Source organism: Trachemys scripta, chromosome 1, assembly GCF_013100865.1.
Source record: "Trachemys scripta elegans isolate TJP31775 chromosome 1, CAS_Tse_1.0, whole genome shotgun sequence".
In the NCBI taxonomy this organism is placed as follows: domain Eukaryota; kingdom Metazoa; phylum Chordata; order Testudines; family Emydidae; genus Trachemys; species Trachemys scripta.
The window spans coordinates 230,555,799-230,573,568 of record NC_048298.1 but is presented as its reverse complement, the minus strand read 5'-3'; the positions used below and the strand labels follow the sequence as shown (position 1 = coordinate 230,573,568).

Genomic DNA, 17,770 nt, shown 5'->3' with positions numbered 1-17,770 from the left:
ATAAGAACAACAGAGAGTGGCTTTATTTCTTAAAAGAAAAGGGCACCATGCTGCATAGGGCCTACTATGCTGCCTAGTCTCTAAGTCCCTCTTTCCAATAGTAAGTGCAGGAGACACCATAGTTTTCACAGAGCTTGCCCCTCTGCCCCCCAATCCCTTCCAGAGAACGTGCATTGGAGGCTTCCCCTGGATCTATGGCCCTTGTGCCTCCAGCTGTACTTTGTAGACTCTAATATAGGGATCAGTAACCTTTGGCACACAGCTCACCAGGGTAAGCACCCTGGCAGGCCGGGCGGGTTTGTTTACCTGCCATGTCCGCAGGTTCGGCCGATCGCGGCTCCCACTGGGGAGAGCAGAATATTCCCCTGACTAATGCTGTGCTGGCCAATGCAAAGTGGGGAACAGAGGTGATATAAGTTGAGTGCCTTATGATTTGCTCAGGGGTCACTCTAATCCAGTGGATCAGGTGTGGGCCAGGTTCTTTCCCCACCCCCCCCCACAAATAATTGAAATTTCTGGGGGGTACAACATGAATTGATGAAAAGTTTCCAGTGAAATTTTGCAAACATTTTTGCCAATTTCACCCTACCAATCATTATCACATCCCATTGCAAAACAGTCTGCCTTAGTGAAAGCAGGTTCTTGTATATGATTTTTCAACTGCAAAGCTTTTCAGTTGGATACATTAATTGAACAAATAGATTCCAATTGTATATTGACTTCATTGAACTGCAAACATTCAAAAATCATGTCAAGCCCCCAGAATCATCCGATTGGCTTGCAAATCACGAGAGATTTTTATTTGAGATCTTTTTATTTACCTTTTGTTTTGAGGGTTCACATTTACAAGATTTTTTTTCCAAAGCATAAGTTCTAAAAACTTTCCTTTTAAAAAAATGAAAGCTGGGATTACTTACCTAATCCATGATTCCAGGAGCTGGAGCTTTCAGAAAAGTACTAAATATAACGAGCTCATGCTAAAATTGGGAGAGTTGGCAACACAGTTTGTACTAGAGGGGTTTTGCCTGAGGCACTACTATTTAGTGGGCATGTACATTCGTGGCAGAGTGGTAGATAGTGGAAGTACCACTACTGGGAAGCACCACGTTGTAAAATCATGTCACTCAGCTGTTCCTCATTGTTTTCGGATGTTGTAATTTTGTCCCTGAATTATGAATTGTGAGAAACAGAGTTTTAGAGAATGACAATATCTAAAACTGGAGGAGGGGATCGTAAGTGCAGCCACATACAAAATTTGTGGATGACCAGTTGCATTCAGGAGATTGGGTGGGACATCAACGGGACAGTACAAAGTTGGCATGTTATTTCCCTGTGAACCTTTACCATAGGTTGTTCACTAATGAGAAAAATTAGACAACAAGAGTAAAATTCTTCATGGTATAACTGAGGGCAGAATTTAGCCCAGTGATGGTTTTCATGTCAGCTACATAGCATGCATGGTGATTATTTATTTCAAATTAATGGAATATTGAGGCAAAATCTGGTCCCACTGAGGACTTTGGGAGATTTTCCCATTGATTTCAGTGGGATCAGAAATTTAGCTTTTTATGACTACAGCCACAAAAGACGGTTCATATATTAGTGAGACCCTATCCAAACCTCGTCTTCAGTGGGGTTTTAGTGGTATTATTTTGTTTCATTGTGTCATTTTTTGCCTTGCATTCTTATTCCACCACCACTTGTTTCATTTCATTCAAATTACTGGTTGCAAGAGGTACTAAGAAGCACTTGGGCATTATTGTCTTAGCCATAGCTGCATTTGAAATAATAATTATCCCACTTCTTCACTGTCCAAACACCATTGTACTTTAGATGCACTCTTAAAACTGGAACATGATATGACACAAATGAGGAGAAAAATTAACAGCTACACAATATATGTAAAATGAGTAACTGACAATATCTCCACACACAAAAATGTTTGGGTGATCTTGCATGATTCTAGTGTCTGTATACCAGGGGGAGAAAACAGCAGTACCTAGAAAGTTAATTAAATAATGCAATTAAAACTCCCTTGTAGTGTCTAAGTATTCTTGTCTTTACTAGCAATGTTATAAGATACAAAATACATCTCCCTTTTTTCCTCCCTATTCTTCATTCTGTAGCCTTGATTTTATCCCTTTTTTTTCTGTCTTTCTATCACCATTATCTTTTCTTTTATTTGGAAAGTTGGAAGCATTTCCCAGTAAAGTGGATGTCAATAGCGCACTGCATGAATCACCTTTTAAGAAGTATGAATCACAGTAGCTGTCCTCCTTCCCAACCTCATTCAAAACTGAAAATATCACTTCTACAGTACACCCTGTCTCTAACAGCCTGCATTTTAGTCATTCCGTTCTGCTCCTAAAGTCAATGCTCCTGTTAATAGCAGAGGAATATTATTCAGTTCCATGGCTGGGTATCCTAATAAAGACAGTAAACTTAAACAGGCACTAACTGTACATTGTCTGTCTAACTGTCTTTTTCACCTTTCGCATCATTCTTTTTTTTTTTTTCTTTGATTCCACTACCCTCATGGAGATGCTTCTCTCATACCCCAAGGTACCAGGTAAAGGGTTAATTCCAGGAGCTGAACTCTTAGCTTGTCCAATGAGAACAGCATGGCCACAGTCAAAAAAAAAACACAGTACAAGCCCTACAATTTAGTTATTTTCACTCTGAACATATAGAGAACCTATACAAATACAGACCGTGATGTCCCTCACAGCTGGAAATTTATTAAATACTGTTTTGTTTGATTTGCTTTCAGCCTGAGCAGCCATCATCAAACAAGTGGCAGTTGGATAAATGGCTAAATAAAGTTAATCCTCACAAAACATCTATTCTTAACCAAAATGATAAGCATGGACTGGAGAGCAATCAGTATTACAGCAGAATAAAGGATGAAGGACAGGAGTGTGAGAAAATACCAGCTATTTGCCAAACTGACCTTAGAGACAAGGAAATTAAGAACCCCAGCAAAGAGGAGTTGAGGCCTAGAACTGCTAATAAAGCTCCAGGAAATAAAGGAGGGAAGCAGAAATCACCTCCTACGGCTGCTGCTGTTTCTGGAGACAGCAGCCCTCAGAGAAGGACGACTTGTAAGAAACAGCCAAGAAGAACAGAGAGGACCTCTGGTGGGGATGCGTTGAACTGCCATACATCTGAGGATCTCGCTTTGAGCCAAGTAGTTTTGGAAAATAACATCTGTGAACAACCTAAAGCCAGGCCCTGCAACAACAGAACTGGGCACAGAAAAGAGCCCCGCTCTGTTGCTGCGTGTGAAAAGAGACGTACCAGAGGGCCAAGCAAAACTGCCCCCAAATCCAAGGAATTTATCGAGACGGAGTCTTCGTCTTCATCATCTTCCTCAGATTCAGATTCAGAATCCGAACAAGAGGAATATCCTCTGCCCAAACCTCAAACTGTGGCCTCTGCTTCAGGTGGGAGTGATCAGAGGTTGAAGGACTCCGTGAGCAGTAACACCAACAAAACTAACAGCAGCTGCAGTGCCTTTGGCTCCATTAATGCCAGGACTAGTAATGATATAGCAAAGGAGCTGGAGGAACAGTTTTATACTCTAGTTCCTTTTGGCAGGAATGAGCTCCTGTCTCCTCTGAAAGACAGTGATGAGGTAAAATCACTGTGGGTCAAAATTGATTTGACTCTTTTGTCCAGAGTTCCAGAACGTTTACCTGAGGAGTCATTGGCAATGAGCACTGGAGGAAAAGAAGAAGCCAGCCTTCAGCAGAATAATTGTACTTACCCACCAGCAGAAAAGGTTGTGCCAAAATCTAGAAGGAAACGCAAGGTAAGCTGTATGGGGGTTTCTTTGGTTTTGGAGGGGATTCAGGGGAAAGTTGCATGGCATATTTTGTGTCTTCCTATCTAATCTATTATCTAATCTATCTAATCATCTATGTCTTGTATATGATCTGTTTACCCAAACAATATAATATGTGTATGTATCATGCATTTAACAATAATATCCGATTTGAATTCAAATTTTTGAAGCAATGTTTCATCATCACTCACTCCTCTACTGTGTGTGACTTTGAACCAACAACAGTCATTCAAGGAACAGGAGAGAAAAAAACATTGAAAAGCAAAAATAAAACTTCTAGCCAGCAGGGGTCAAAGATGCCATAGCCCGTAGTGCATTTTCAGTTGACACATTGTCATTCCCTCCTCATGAAAATAGTACCCTTTATTAGTGTTTTTTTCAAAACGTGGACATCTGAAGATGATGCCTAAATCAGACAATGAAGTGTATGCAGCTGTGTAATCAAAGCCAATATCATGTCTTCATTACGAGCGTGTGGGAGAAGGGAGGTAGAGATAGTGCCTATGTCATCTCAAGATGTTAGCAAAGGGCCCAATCCTGCAAACGCTCTGCATACAGCTATTCTGCTGACATCAGCGGGAGCTTAATTTATGTAAATTCATGATCCATTTGGGCTGACAACTTTTCTCAGTGCAATACTGTTTAACTCAGTGGGGTTGCACAGGTATAACTGAGTCCAGAATTTAGCCCAATGTCTGTTCTGCATCCATAGATGCCATCTCTAGCAGCCATTGCACTAGCCAGGGATAGCCAGAGTGCAGCAGCTCTCTAGTTACATCTGTCCTGCAGCCAGGACTTACCTACATTCCCTACACTGCAGAAATGCACCAGCTTTACACCAGCTGAGGATTTCCCTATGCTATGGGAATCCCCATCTGCCCAATTAGAGCAGTTTTACAGTCCCTTTGTGCAGATCTGACCCCAGGGACCGTTCTGAACACAGCTCAGACATCATACAGAGATCCACTGAGCTTCCCCTCTTTCAGGGGAATGTCTGCATTTCATCCAGAATGCATTGCCCAAGAAGTAACATGCAGTAGTCATGGGAGAGTGACCAGGAATGGTCAAAGAGTAGCAGAAGCAAAAGCATAGATGTGCCACTATGACATAGGAAGGGTAAATGTGATATTGCCATGTTGTATACCTAACAGAAGACAGGAAGGCACAATGAAAAAGCAGAATAAACAGCATAAGACAAGGAAACAGCATGTCACCAATTACAGATGAATGTCATAAGGGTACAGCAGGCAAAGTGGCATAAGCAGAAATAGGCTTAACCACCACAACTACCACCATTCCCCTAAAAATATGGGTAAACTAGAGACACGACCACAAAGCATGTTCTAAAGGTGTAGGATGATCATCATTCCTCATGAATGAGAGCCAGGCTGTAGACACAATACTAATGCCTTAAAAGCTGCCCTGATTGTAATGTGTAAAACAGACAGAATGCTGTTGCCATGTAGCAAAGCAATGAATGAAGCCCACCCAATGGGTAACAGGAGGAACTCAATCACTCTTAGAGATTGGACGGTGCTAACAATGGAAATGACCATGGAGTTCAAAGGAGGGAGGGGAAGCAATAACAATGTCTGGGGGGACTCTAGGAAGGAGAGAGATAGTAGGACTTATGAAATGGTGACAAGGGACATGGGGCCCATGGAAGAAAGGAATAGAGTGAAAGGAAACCAGGTATGGGTTTGGGGAAGAAATGTAGAGGAAATGGACAAAAATGAGGACATAAAAAGATAATGTCTAGAGATGGAAGGAGAGAAATGGTTAAAAAATAATTGTCACATTTTCTTTCTTACTCCTTTGCTTGCAGGTTGTCTATTAAGATTTTAAGCATTTCAAGACAATAAACTATCTTGGTGCATGTCTGTATAGTCTGTGGACTATATAAATAAAATTAAATAATAGTTAATACCGGGATACACCAGAATACAGGCCCTAATTTCCTGTAATACCCAGCAATCTTTTGCTTCTGTACATGGGACTTGTGTCACCTATAAAATTCAATAGATGATCATTTTTCTCTTCATTCAGTGTGAAAATGAAGAAGAGGACAGGGAGATCAAGAAGACTCATTTAGAGCGAGAGTGTTCTTCACGATTAATTGCCTCTGCCCCAGGTATTTCAACAGCAAATCATTGCAACAGGAACGAACATAGGTATGCATTTCCCTTGTTATTTAAAATTCAGTCTCCACAATTAACTGAATCATAATGCGATGTGTTGTTTGGCATTTGATGAAATAGATTTTTTTTAATTATCACATTTTATGTGTAAAAATTATCCTTATGCATTTTCTCTCCTTTTTTGTATAATGAATGAATTAGCTGCTCCTAGCATAATTGTACTAATATTTTTGTTCTGTTACATAAAGAAGTTGTGAGTTCCAAGTGGTTGGATGCTGGATTAAATCATTATAGCAACAACAGGAGGATAAACTGAGACATTAGAGTATTCCTAGGCATTATGTTCTAGGCATCAGTTCAGCTAGGGTACCATCCTTAGTCCTTTTTACCTCCACCACATTGTTATAAGTTTCAGCATTAGAGCTTGCTTAGATATCTCAGTTTAAATATAATAATTAATCTATGTATTCTGAGGACAAAGTGAAGAAAAGTACTTGAATTGATGCCTGGAATTCTCAACTCTTGCATACCTTAAGGATCAGACAATCTAAAGATTATGGGCAAGTTATTTTCCATACTATTTGGTATGTTTAGGACACACAACTTTGTGTGACTATAAAAACAGCCAAATTTCCAAAGGATGCAAAGCATGAAATGAGTCATGAAAATCCAGCTTGCAGAGATTTGTGCAGCCATACTATCAATCAGTCATCTCAATCATGCCTGGTTTCTTCAGAGATTGCCAGCAAGCAATTTGAGTCATGTATCTTCTTAGAGTTCAGTTACATTCTGCTTAGTACATGCAGGTCATTAATATATTTTAAAAATCCCTTTTTATTATATTTTATAGTGCAAGTGCAAAGAGATACCTTGTAATTTATCTAACGTCTAATATTCAACAATAATTAGTATTTCTTGTATTCATTTATGTGTAGGAATTTCTCTTCCTTTCATCACTGTAGGAACTGAACAACTCTTATTTATAATATTGAACAAATGCAAAGGAACAATCTCAAATGTTCTGCATAATCAAAAATATGCATTCAGCTTCTCTGTCATCCTATAACTCACATATGTTACATAAAGTAAAAATATCACATGTAGTAGTGTATTTTATTGTGGTTGATTGGATGCATGTATACAATTCCATGTATTCTATTACCAACGTATCCTACATTTTACATCATATACATTCTCAAAATGATCGTCATACTCTGACATGTTTTGTTTTAGCCAGTTTTTTTCTGGGGTTAATTCCACACCGCCTAAAAGTGATAGAATGTGTGTCACATGTAATGCATGCATGGTTTCCAATAGCAATTGTATATCGAAAAGACAACAAATAAGTTCTTAAATGCTCCCTTCTCATCCTTCCCCAATTCTCTTTTCCCTTCTCCCCCCAAAGTATTTATATGGCTTCTATTACCATAGCATCTCCCAATCATTAATGCATTTATCCCCACAACATCCCTGTGAGGTAGGGCAGTGTTGTTATCCCCATTTTACAGATGAGGAACTGAGGCACAGCGAGACTATGTGACTTTCCCAAGGTCATACAGAAACTCAGCAGAGAACTGAACGCAGGTCATCCTGAGTTTCATGCTAGTACCCTAACCACTTGATCATCCTTCCTAGTGCTGTTGCACTTTAAAGCAGCTGTAGCTTCTTCAGGCTACTTTAGCCTCACGCCCTGATGATGCTGTATGAACCCAGCTGACCAGGGCAAAGCTTCTATTTGAAAAAGGAAATCAAGTTGGAGTGTCAGCAAGGGGCTCCTAAATATTCCAATTAACATTAAAATCCATTGTTTTTTTTACCAAAAAATCACTATTTGCTCACCTTAACTCTCTTTCATAAAAAGTGTAGGCCATTACAAAAAAATTCCTTTAGCCACACTTTAAAAGTACTGCCTTATGAGCCCATGAAGGTCTAAAAAGCTCTAGTAATGAGCTATGGTTTCTGCCAAATCAAGTTTTTAAAGACTCGTAAGATAAATGAACAAGTGTTTGGGAGCCGAATGTTTAATTAGTTCTGTTCTCTGAAATGATGGGGTAAAACAAAGTGTATTTTGTATCATATTCACTTTTGCAACCACATTCAGGAGGTAGTGTCTGATACTGTATCTATAAAGAAGTGAGAAATGTACATTCAAAGGAATAGGCTGGATTGAAGGGAATGTGGCAGGGAAACATATTGTATTAAAATATTCTGTTTACTCTTAATCACAAATTTAGGCTCAATGAAAAGTTCTCGCTCTTAAAAAAATGTATACTTTATGTGTTGCTTTAATTTTTCAATTAAGTATCTTCTTCAAATTAGCACATGAAAAGTTTCTTTACAGTTTATTGCTTCTGTTGCTACCTGCTTGGCTTTTCCTATCTGTGGCTTCTCTAAAAAAAAAGGCTTCTGTAACACAGCTTTCCCTTTTAGAAGATGCAGCAGTACAAATTTCCTTGTTTCCATTGTGAGCATACTTTTCTTTGTCTATTACACTAGCACATATTTCTTTGTCTGCAGAACCTGCACCAAATTATCGTAAATTGAATGATCAAAGCCTAGTCATTGAATACAGAGACATCCCAATTGTCTTCTAGCACATTCCCTGTTTAATTCACATATAGTTTTATTGCTGTGGCTTGTAAATTGTCACCTGTTATTGTGAAATAGGACTCCATAACCTAAACTTACACTTTAGAGCCTCATCTCCTTCTCCAAGTAACCCTTAAAAGACAGTGAGCAATTGCCCATTTATCTCCTTATTTTTTCAAGTACTCTGACATAGACTTTATAGTAACCCCAGAATGACAATTTACCCTGGAGGGAAAGAGAAGAAACATGATCCAAATTTGTAAATGAACTCTTGATCCTGATACTATAAAGTTGTTTCCAGACATCAGTAGACTTCATCCTGCCAGCAGGTTTTAAATTCAAAGTTTCGATAATATATAAAACATTTACCTTTCTCAAAGTCAGCTATGTGACACTCCATTACTGTAATTTCCATTTCCAGCTTGGCGATGCCAATAAATAAAAATGAGAAAATGCTTCGGTCACCCATCTCACCCCTCTCTGATGCATCAAAACACAAATACTCCACTGATGATTTAACTTCTTCCAGTAGACCTAATGGCAGCAGTCTATTACCTTCCTTGTCCTCCAGCAAAAAACATAAGAGTGAAATCCAGCCACAGCCACATCCCGCAGACTGCAATGTAAGTTTATGTTGTTGATCATACTATAAAACCTGGTTAATTTTTCTTCTCTTTGTATCACTGCTCATACAGCCCTGGATATTTCTGCAGAATATCATGGAAAGGAACATAATAATGAATGTTCCATTAAGTAAGATTTTTCCATTGGGAAAATGGTAAGACATAACAGGATTAAAAATGACCTGAAAAATAGGAGGTGGAGGGAAATCCATAGAGCAGGTAAGTACACAACCAAGGTTTGCAAGAAGTAAGGAACAGGCAAAAAGTAAGGAATTCCATGTTTTGCCACTCAGACGTCTGTAAACATAGAAAAGTTGTACAAGAAAAATATGCTGCTGATCTTGGCATTCTGAATTGAACTTGTGTGTGTTTGCGTGCCTGAAATAGTTTTCCTCATAAATATATTTCCAATAAATGTACAGACCTGTGCATGAAATGACAGAGGTGGCAAATAGACAAGTGCTCCAATTCTGCCTTTCTTGATTAACTAGATTCCTGAAACAGGAGTCTTAGGAGTGAAAGGAACGCAAAATCAGACCAATGAACAGTAGAACTTCTAAAGCTCAACCCAATATTTCCTCTCTGGAGAAAACCAGTGCAAACCCCTGAAGCTCCATATACAGGGAGCAATAAAGAGTGCTACTCCTGCTGCATCCTTCTTCCCCTTCCATCAAAGGCTCCTCCTTAGAGTTGAGGGTCTGTGCATGGGAAAGGGAAATGGACACTCTCCATGCATCGACTTGCCACCAATACTGCCCAAAATTAATAATAATCATGGAATTGATAATAGCTTTGGTGCACACCCGTTCCATTTTTTGGAACATCTCTTGTAGGCGAAGGGGGTTTGTGGGACTGTGGCACCCAGTAGCTGTGCTGCCATGCAGTCAAGAGGCAGCTGCGCGGATGGGGGGGAAGAGGGAGACTGGTGATGGATTAAAGGAATAGGGCCTTCATGTGGATGATCCGGCTCTTCCGCGGGTCCCTAGATATCTGCAGCTTTTCCAGGCCACAAAATTGGTCAGTTTCATGAGCAGAGTTTAATCTCAGCATTTCCCTCTCCAGCAGTGAAATGATCCTCAGGAAACTACATGAGGAATTCTGTTGCATGATCTTTTCCTGCATAGAGAACACGGTTTTAACCATTATACATTCCATGAAAAGGCAGAAGAAATAATAAGAGAAAGTGTTGAATATTTTCACCAAATATATTCTTTATTATTATTTATGTCTTGATGTATTACAGGCTTCAAGAGCCTCCATATCACCCCAGGAAACTGAACTTTAGCCTGAGCCCCTCAAGTCACTTTTGCTCAGGGGCAACTGGCCTGTTCCAAAAAGGCAGATTTTGGGGGGAAGAGAGGCGGGTAATGAGGTGGGGACAAAAAGTAACTGTTTCTGATCTAACTTTGAGTTGTTTTGTCTTAAATATGTTCTAAATTAGGTAAGTGTTCCTAGAGTCTCTCACAAAGACACTTAATAAAGAGAAATAAATAAAATTAAGTATTTGAAAAATAGGCTATATAAAAGGCCTTGAAAAGGCATTTTTAATATGTTGGACTCACCAATTTCTCTTCCATCATGAAGTAAATGTAAATTTTTAAACACCTAAGTTTAGAGGTTGGTTTATTAACTCATTTAGAGTTATAATTACCGGTATTTGATATCTGGAAAATAATTTAAAGTCCTCAAAGATAAATGTGTTGGAAATTAGAAGTAAAAAGTGATTGCTTTATGATCCACACCCTTAGCTAATGCATTCCACTCTGATTTTCTGCATAGCCTGGCAATGCTCCATTTGGTCAACATTTTAATAATTCTTATAATAAAATTCTTATGTATCTGGTTATTCATCTGAAAACTATCCCACTGAACTGAGCTGGATGTCCCATGCAGAAGTTTGAGAGCTCATGAACTGTAAATGTCAAGGTTGGCTTTGTTTTAGCAAATCTGCCCATCTGGGGCCTAACTGCCATGACCAAGTGATCGTGTGGATTACTTGCAGAGAATGCTAAGCAGGAAGTGGTGGTTAGATCATGGAGCTTTCTGTTGAGACCTTCATTCCATTTCCTTCTTTTGTCTGAAGCAGAAGGAATTTTATTCTGTTGCAGTTACTGTCAAATAAGAATAACAACCCAAATTGGTGGAAAGTTACAGCAACAACAGAAAAACCCCAAACAGTTTGGACGTTGAAACATGGCTTGACGTGCAGAATAACCACAACTGGTCGATGATTTAATAACTACGCTCATTGTGTTATGGCCCTTCAGATAGTGATTAATAATTCTGTTCTGTTTCTTCTGCATATCACTTGAAACTCTAAAGCCCTTTACCAATAACTATGTGCAATATCTGTGAATTTGTGGCTATCAGTGACAAGCTAGTTTTGTGTATTCCCTGTTGAAATAGTGAGCAAACTAACTTGCAATTTACCACACAATGCAGACAAATTTCCATAGTTTATTAGTTGCTTTTTCTAACTCAGTGGTCAATTTCTCAATGTGTTCTGTCTTGTTTGTTGTCTAGAAAGCAGTTCACATCAATTCAGAAAGTGTTCTCTGCAACAAGCCACACTCCCAAACAGAGCCTTGGCCATCTTTATCCAGGGCACACAAAGACTGCAGAAGAACAAAGCTCATCTTTGATAATATGTAAGTAAAGATGCCCTTTTTAAAAAAAAAAAAAAAAAAAAAAAGGAATTTAAGTGCTAATGTTTTATGAAATAAAAATAAATCTTGCCCAACAGTAGCTCAGACATGGCCAATGCCATCATAGTAAGATACATTTTCAGCACATTACATTGTAAATTGAAAAAATTGTATAACTCCTGTTATTGTTACTGCAAGTTACACATCGAATTCTCCAAACACTAACTAGGACTGTACACCATCAAGTTTGGTAAGAGGTCATTTTGTTTTGTTTCTTGAGCCTGAAATATATTTGTATCCAGAGGTTGTGTTGTTTTATTGTGTTTTTTAACAAGGTCACTTGCTATTTATAGTCAGAGAGAGGAAAAATGAGGAATTGTGCTGGTTTTGGTATTGTAAAGCCAAAACCAAAGGAGTTTGACACTGTTTAATCAAATCCCCCATCCCTCCTTATAGTTCACCGGATTTTTAAAAATGGCTCCAGTTTGCAGCCATCTCTCATTTAAAGGATTTAAAATTGCTTGTTCATTTTTCAAGGTACATTAGCATGTTATATATCAAAATAAAGCTTAAATTCCCATTGGTTCAACTAGATGTGTTGCCTTGTAATGACCTGATCTTCGTATATTTACCTTTCTGAATCCGAGCGGTGTGATTCTGCGTAGATTGCAGCAGCCTCCCCAGACTGCTTTTCCCCGGGAAACAGCTCATCAGTATGGATTAGAAGACAAAATGCAATCAGAAACAGTTACAATACAACTGTTGTACCTCAGTCTGATTCCTTCTCAACCTGCTGATAAGAAACAGTGGGGGTTTTTTCAGAACGCTGTCACAGGAGCTAAAACGGCTTTTTTCACTATCTCTATCAACTCAGAGGCTTTTATCACTTGCTTCTTCCATTAGTGATACATGTGATTTTTCTGGCAGACATCTGCAATAAAACTGCTTAACCTTTTCAGAGAGAGAGATACAATAAAAACTGTTCCTGTGTAGTGCCCTCCATGCAGTGTGTCCCTAAGCAATTTGCAGCCCATAAAAAATAAAAAAATTAAAGCAATCTAAAAAGCTGAATTAGATAAGCAACAAAAATCAAATATATCTTAATTTTGCCCTTAAAAATAGTACAATGGGCAGTTACTATTTCTAAGTAAAGGATTTCTACACCTATCATCTGAGTCCTTTGTCTGTGTATCACCAGAAGCCCTTGACTTTGGATCCCAAATTGGTATGTATGGAGGTCGCTAAAATGTGGGGGATTAGACTGATTGCAAATGTCCAAAATCAACACCATTGACTCACACATCAGAAAGATCAAATTAAAAATGGCAAACAGAATTTTTCAAATTCCTATGGTACCATATCGTGGGATTTGAAGAAATGCAGTACATAATTTTAAACCTACTGTAGTACCCCTAATGACAACATTTGCCCCAAAATTATGTCCAAAGAAAATTTCATCTGTTAAAGCACAAAACTCTGAATTACAGTAATCCAGCCTTGGATTATACTGTCTGTTTTAATCAGAGATCATAGTATGAAGAGACTAAATCCCACATGTCTGATTTAAAACAACCACTCTAATTTGTTTCAACCAGTCAAGAACTCTTCACTTTGTTCCCAACTTGTTTTCTTCAGATCATTGAAAACAGTTGTATCTAATGATAAATTGGATCACAAGTGGGTCAGTGAAAAGTAACTTGTTTAGCAGAGTACCTATCGTGGATACTGTATTTGCTTAAAATGAAGTATTTTAAATGGCAAGCAAAATCCTACTTTCCATGGTTTTCCTGCATGTTCTGAATATGCTTCAAGACATGCTCTAGGAATTACTTTGGGAAGTTCTGTGGCCCATGTTATTCAGGAGGTCAGACAATGATCACAATGGTCCCTTCTGGCCTTGGAATCTATGAATCTGACATATCAGGCATACAAGTGACATATGAGGGATATATGGGGTTACTGTTTTCCAGTTTGTGTACTTCAGTTAGATGTACAGAATTTTTTTAGCCCTTTGAGATTTATACTACTGTATAAAGAGAATTTTAGAGGCTGTGTAATTACATTGAGGGTATGTCTATACTGCAATGTAAGCCTAGGGTTAATGGGACTCAAGTCAGCTGACCTTTGTTAGAGAACCTGAGGTTTGAGTGTCTATATTGATTCTTAACCCTATGTTAAGAATTTTCTAATCCTTGAACCAGTGGGGGCTCGGGTGTCCACACTTAGCACACAGAGTTGAGTCAAACCAACTATATCTCAGACTCCCAAAATGTGGCTGCTCTGTCCTTTTGCTTGTGGTGCACTGTGGGAAAGCTTTCCTGCCCACCCTGCACATTACAGGAAGTTTGAACAGCCTGCCAGCACAGCCTGCCAACCAACATGGAGGAGACCCCGTTTCAAGAAGTTCTCTTGCTTGCGTTTTCACTCCTGTGTCAGAAAATGGGCAGAGCTTCCATGAGACGCTAGTGGACATTTCAACGGCATTTTCTTACACAGGCAAGGTGCCTGAGAGTGTTTCTGCTGGAGCAGGAGAAGGATAAGAAAGCAGAGGAGGGAAGAATACTCTGGTATGGCAGACTCACAGTGGCTGATGCTGCTCATTACACTCGCTATAGCCGCTGATGCTCCCAACATAAACCAGCACTTCTGGCACAGGACCACAAGCACAGACTAGTGGGATCACATTGCCATGCAGACCTGGGATGATCAGCTGTGGGTCCAGAACTTTCACATGAAGAAAGCTTACATTTTTAGAGCTTTCTGAGTAGCTTGCCTTGACCCTCCAGGGTAAAGACACACACATGAGGCGCTATTGGAGATGCCCACAGACCTGTTTGGATGCTAGTAGCATCAATGCTGTCTGCATTACTGTGACTTGCTGTGCTCTTCACAATCTTTGAAGCCAGAGGTGAGCCATTTCCTCCTGAATGGACCTATGACAGCAAGGGGCCACTGAATCAGTACACTCAGCCAGAAAGTGCAGCTACCACAGTTGGAGCTGGATGCACCTGGGCAACAGAAGTCAGGGATGCTTTGTGCTCCCACATTATGGACCTGCATGGTCCCATGGAAGAGGAGGATTAGTACTTCTGTGAATGTGCTTGTGGGGGTTGAGGTTGTTTGGTTTGGGGGGTGTCAGTGCTAGGGAGAGATAGGGGCTTGATTGCCTTGCAATGTAGTTATGAATGATACGACGACTTACAAAAAGGGTAGGATGATTCACGGTATGGATTCATATAAGGAAGTGATTGAAGAGTGGATTGCTGTACGTACTTCCTCATTGTTCCTGATCATGGATTTAGCTTGATTATTTCAATACTGATTGTATGATGAGGTGCTGTGATAGCAATAAACTTTCTTGATGACATAAAAAGCTTTATTTGTAAACATGTGTTAAAACAGTACAACTGTCACCCGTTGCCAGGCAGGGTGGTTGCCATTACAACACCCAAATATCAGCTACAAAACAACATTTTCAAAACAAAACAAAAGTGCAGGAAAAGTGCAAACAGGACAGAACCCCCCTGCTGTTGCATGTCCCCTAGCCCCCAGTTCTTTCCCTGTTTTCCACACGCTTGGCACCAGGGAGGGGGGTGCAGGTGTCCACAGGAGTGGGAATCAGGACGGAGGGCTGCGTGGGGTTTAGTTTGCCCTACCAGCTGCTCCTGGGGCCCAACTGCATGGGCCACTCAGATATGGAGTGTTCTAAGCTGTTTCTAGACCGAGGGGACGTCACAGAGGAACCATGCCATGGTGTGAGAAAGGCAGCAGGAGCCGTTACTCTTGCAGCCATGATTGAGATGAGCCGCTCAAACAGTTCTCTCTGCTGATCTCTGTCCTCCTCCCTTATCTGCCCTTCCTGTTCCAGGAACAGTGTAGCAAGTGCCAGCTCCCCTGCTGAAACCCTGTCCTCAGGCTGTGCGGTGAGCCTCAGCCTTTTCTCCTGCCTCTCGGCAAGCCCTTTCTCTAGTCATAAGTCCCTCTGTTTCTGGTACTGAACCTGCTCATGGGCCCTCTCCAAAACTTCAACCATCAGTTCCTCACAGAAATGCTCCCTTTTGGAATGGTCCATGAAGGTATGTTGGGCCAGGCTTGTGCTGCACTGAGGGCAAGCTGGGAAGGTATAGCAGCCAGTAGGGGTTGAGGGGCCTGCAGGACAAGAAACAGGGTTATTTTCTCACATAGCTCAGAGGAGGAGCACAGAAATAATTCTTGTGGAATTTCAAGGACATAAAATGTTCCATTTCACAACTGAACTGCAATATATTGTGAGAGGGATGCATCAATCCACACAATTTCCCTGGACGCAGCCTGGTTAATCCCAGCTAAAGTAGTGCAGAAACAATGGTAAGTTAAAAATTCTAAGTTGACTTTGTTTTACAAAAAATTACATAACTGCTTGCGTTTGGGGTAGAATGGTTGGTGGTCTTGCTACAAAGCTTTCTCTATCAGGCCTTTCATGTTCTGGAGGACTTAACTGTTCTTGTGGTGCCATGTTGGCAAAGGGAGATGTTATTTCATCCTGCTGGTGGGAAACTGATAGTACATGCAGCCAAATTGAACAGCGCATCTATGAGTGGAGGGGGCTGGTCAGCTACCAAGGTGGCTCTGGAAAATATGTCGTTCACCACAGTGCGACTACCTATGTGGAGTACCTGCTTCAGGAAAAGTTTGCAACTATCAGCACCCAGGATTGGTTCAGAATTCAAGAGGGAATCAACAGGATGCTGCGCTGGCTTCCACCTGGCTTACCCTGTTATGGCTGCATGCAAACATGCAGAACTCCACATCCTTCCTTCACCCCGCAGCCAGCACATTTCTGGACAAAAACTGAAACCCCAGTCATAGTGGCGACATAGGGTTTTGTCACCTATGGGCAGCATGAATTACCTCTAACTAAAATGGACTAGATTTGGAAATGGAAAACATTTCCCCAAACATACGCAGAGTTCTCTGTTTCCAAGTAACTCCATAGACAGTTGAGTGTTTACATAGCAGCAAACCTAAAGACACAGCTGTGTAATGCTATTATTTTTAAGAAACAGGAATTGCCCTAGCAAAAATCTGTGCCTTCCCAGTAAAAATACTCTTGAAAGGTGTACTTTACTGTTAGCATTTCCTAGGCCATTTTGAACTCCACATGGTGCAGGGGAGGTGGAGGGGGGGAGCCAAGGTGCTGAGATACAATCCATTATTAGCAAATACACACTGCTAACCTAGGTCTCTCATAACTTTTGCATTGGTTCATAGAGTAGAAATCCCTCCCATTATGGTATCAATAAACAATAGCATGGAGCCAGAAACTTACCAGGCTCAAGGGTAGCTGTGAGGGGTTCCCCCTGGGGTGCCACCTGGAACTGGGGTACCACTGAACCCCCCTGACCCACCAGCCTGGGCTCCCTTTACACTGTACTGCTATGACAAGCTGCCCAGCCCACATACAGGTAGAGACACACCCAGCTACAAACCCTGCATGGAAAGGCTCCAGTTAGGGAACTTCCTAGTTACTCAGGCACACACCTCCTCTGGAGGGTAAACCTCAAATTATACTGTCTTGCGCTGCACAGGGAACTGTACAGAGTAAGCTCATGAAATTCGTCCCCTCCCTCAATGTGGAGATGAATACACAACAGCTTTCTGTCCTGAGTTATGACTCCCACACACTGGTTTTAAACAAAGCAAAAACAAGTTTATTAACTACAAAAGATAGATTTTAAGTGATTATAAGGGATAGCAAACAAATCAAAGCAGATTATCTAGCAAATAAACTTGAGTTGATTGGAGAGTCTTAGGATGGCAAGGACAAAGGAAATTGGCCCATGGGATTGTGGAATACTTTTTGCGGACTCTCAGGACCTGATTCAAGCGGGTTGCATCTACACTACACAGCAATAGGGCTCTGTCACGAGGACTGTCACTTCTCCCAGCTCC

General features: G+C 40.5%; 1 protein-coding gene across 1 annotated transcript in view; it reads left to right on the top strand.

Annotated features, from left to right (window-relative positions):
* Positions 1-17,770, top strand: part of AFF3 (AF4/FMR2 family member 3) — a 190,101-nt gene that overhangs the window by 139,746 nt on the left and 32,585 nt on the right. The window contains exons 7-10 of the mRNA XM_034774253.1: positions 2,771-3,811; positions 5,891-6,015; positions 8,993-9,194; positions 11,718-11,842. Of these exons, the coding sequence (XP_034630144.1) occupies positions 2,771-3,811; positions 5,891-6,015; positions 8,993-9,194; positions 11,718-11,842 (1,493 nt within the window). The remainder of the gene's footprint in view (positions 1-2,770; positions 3,812-5,890; positions 6,016-8,992; positions 9,195-11,717; positions 11,843-17,770) is intronic.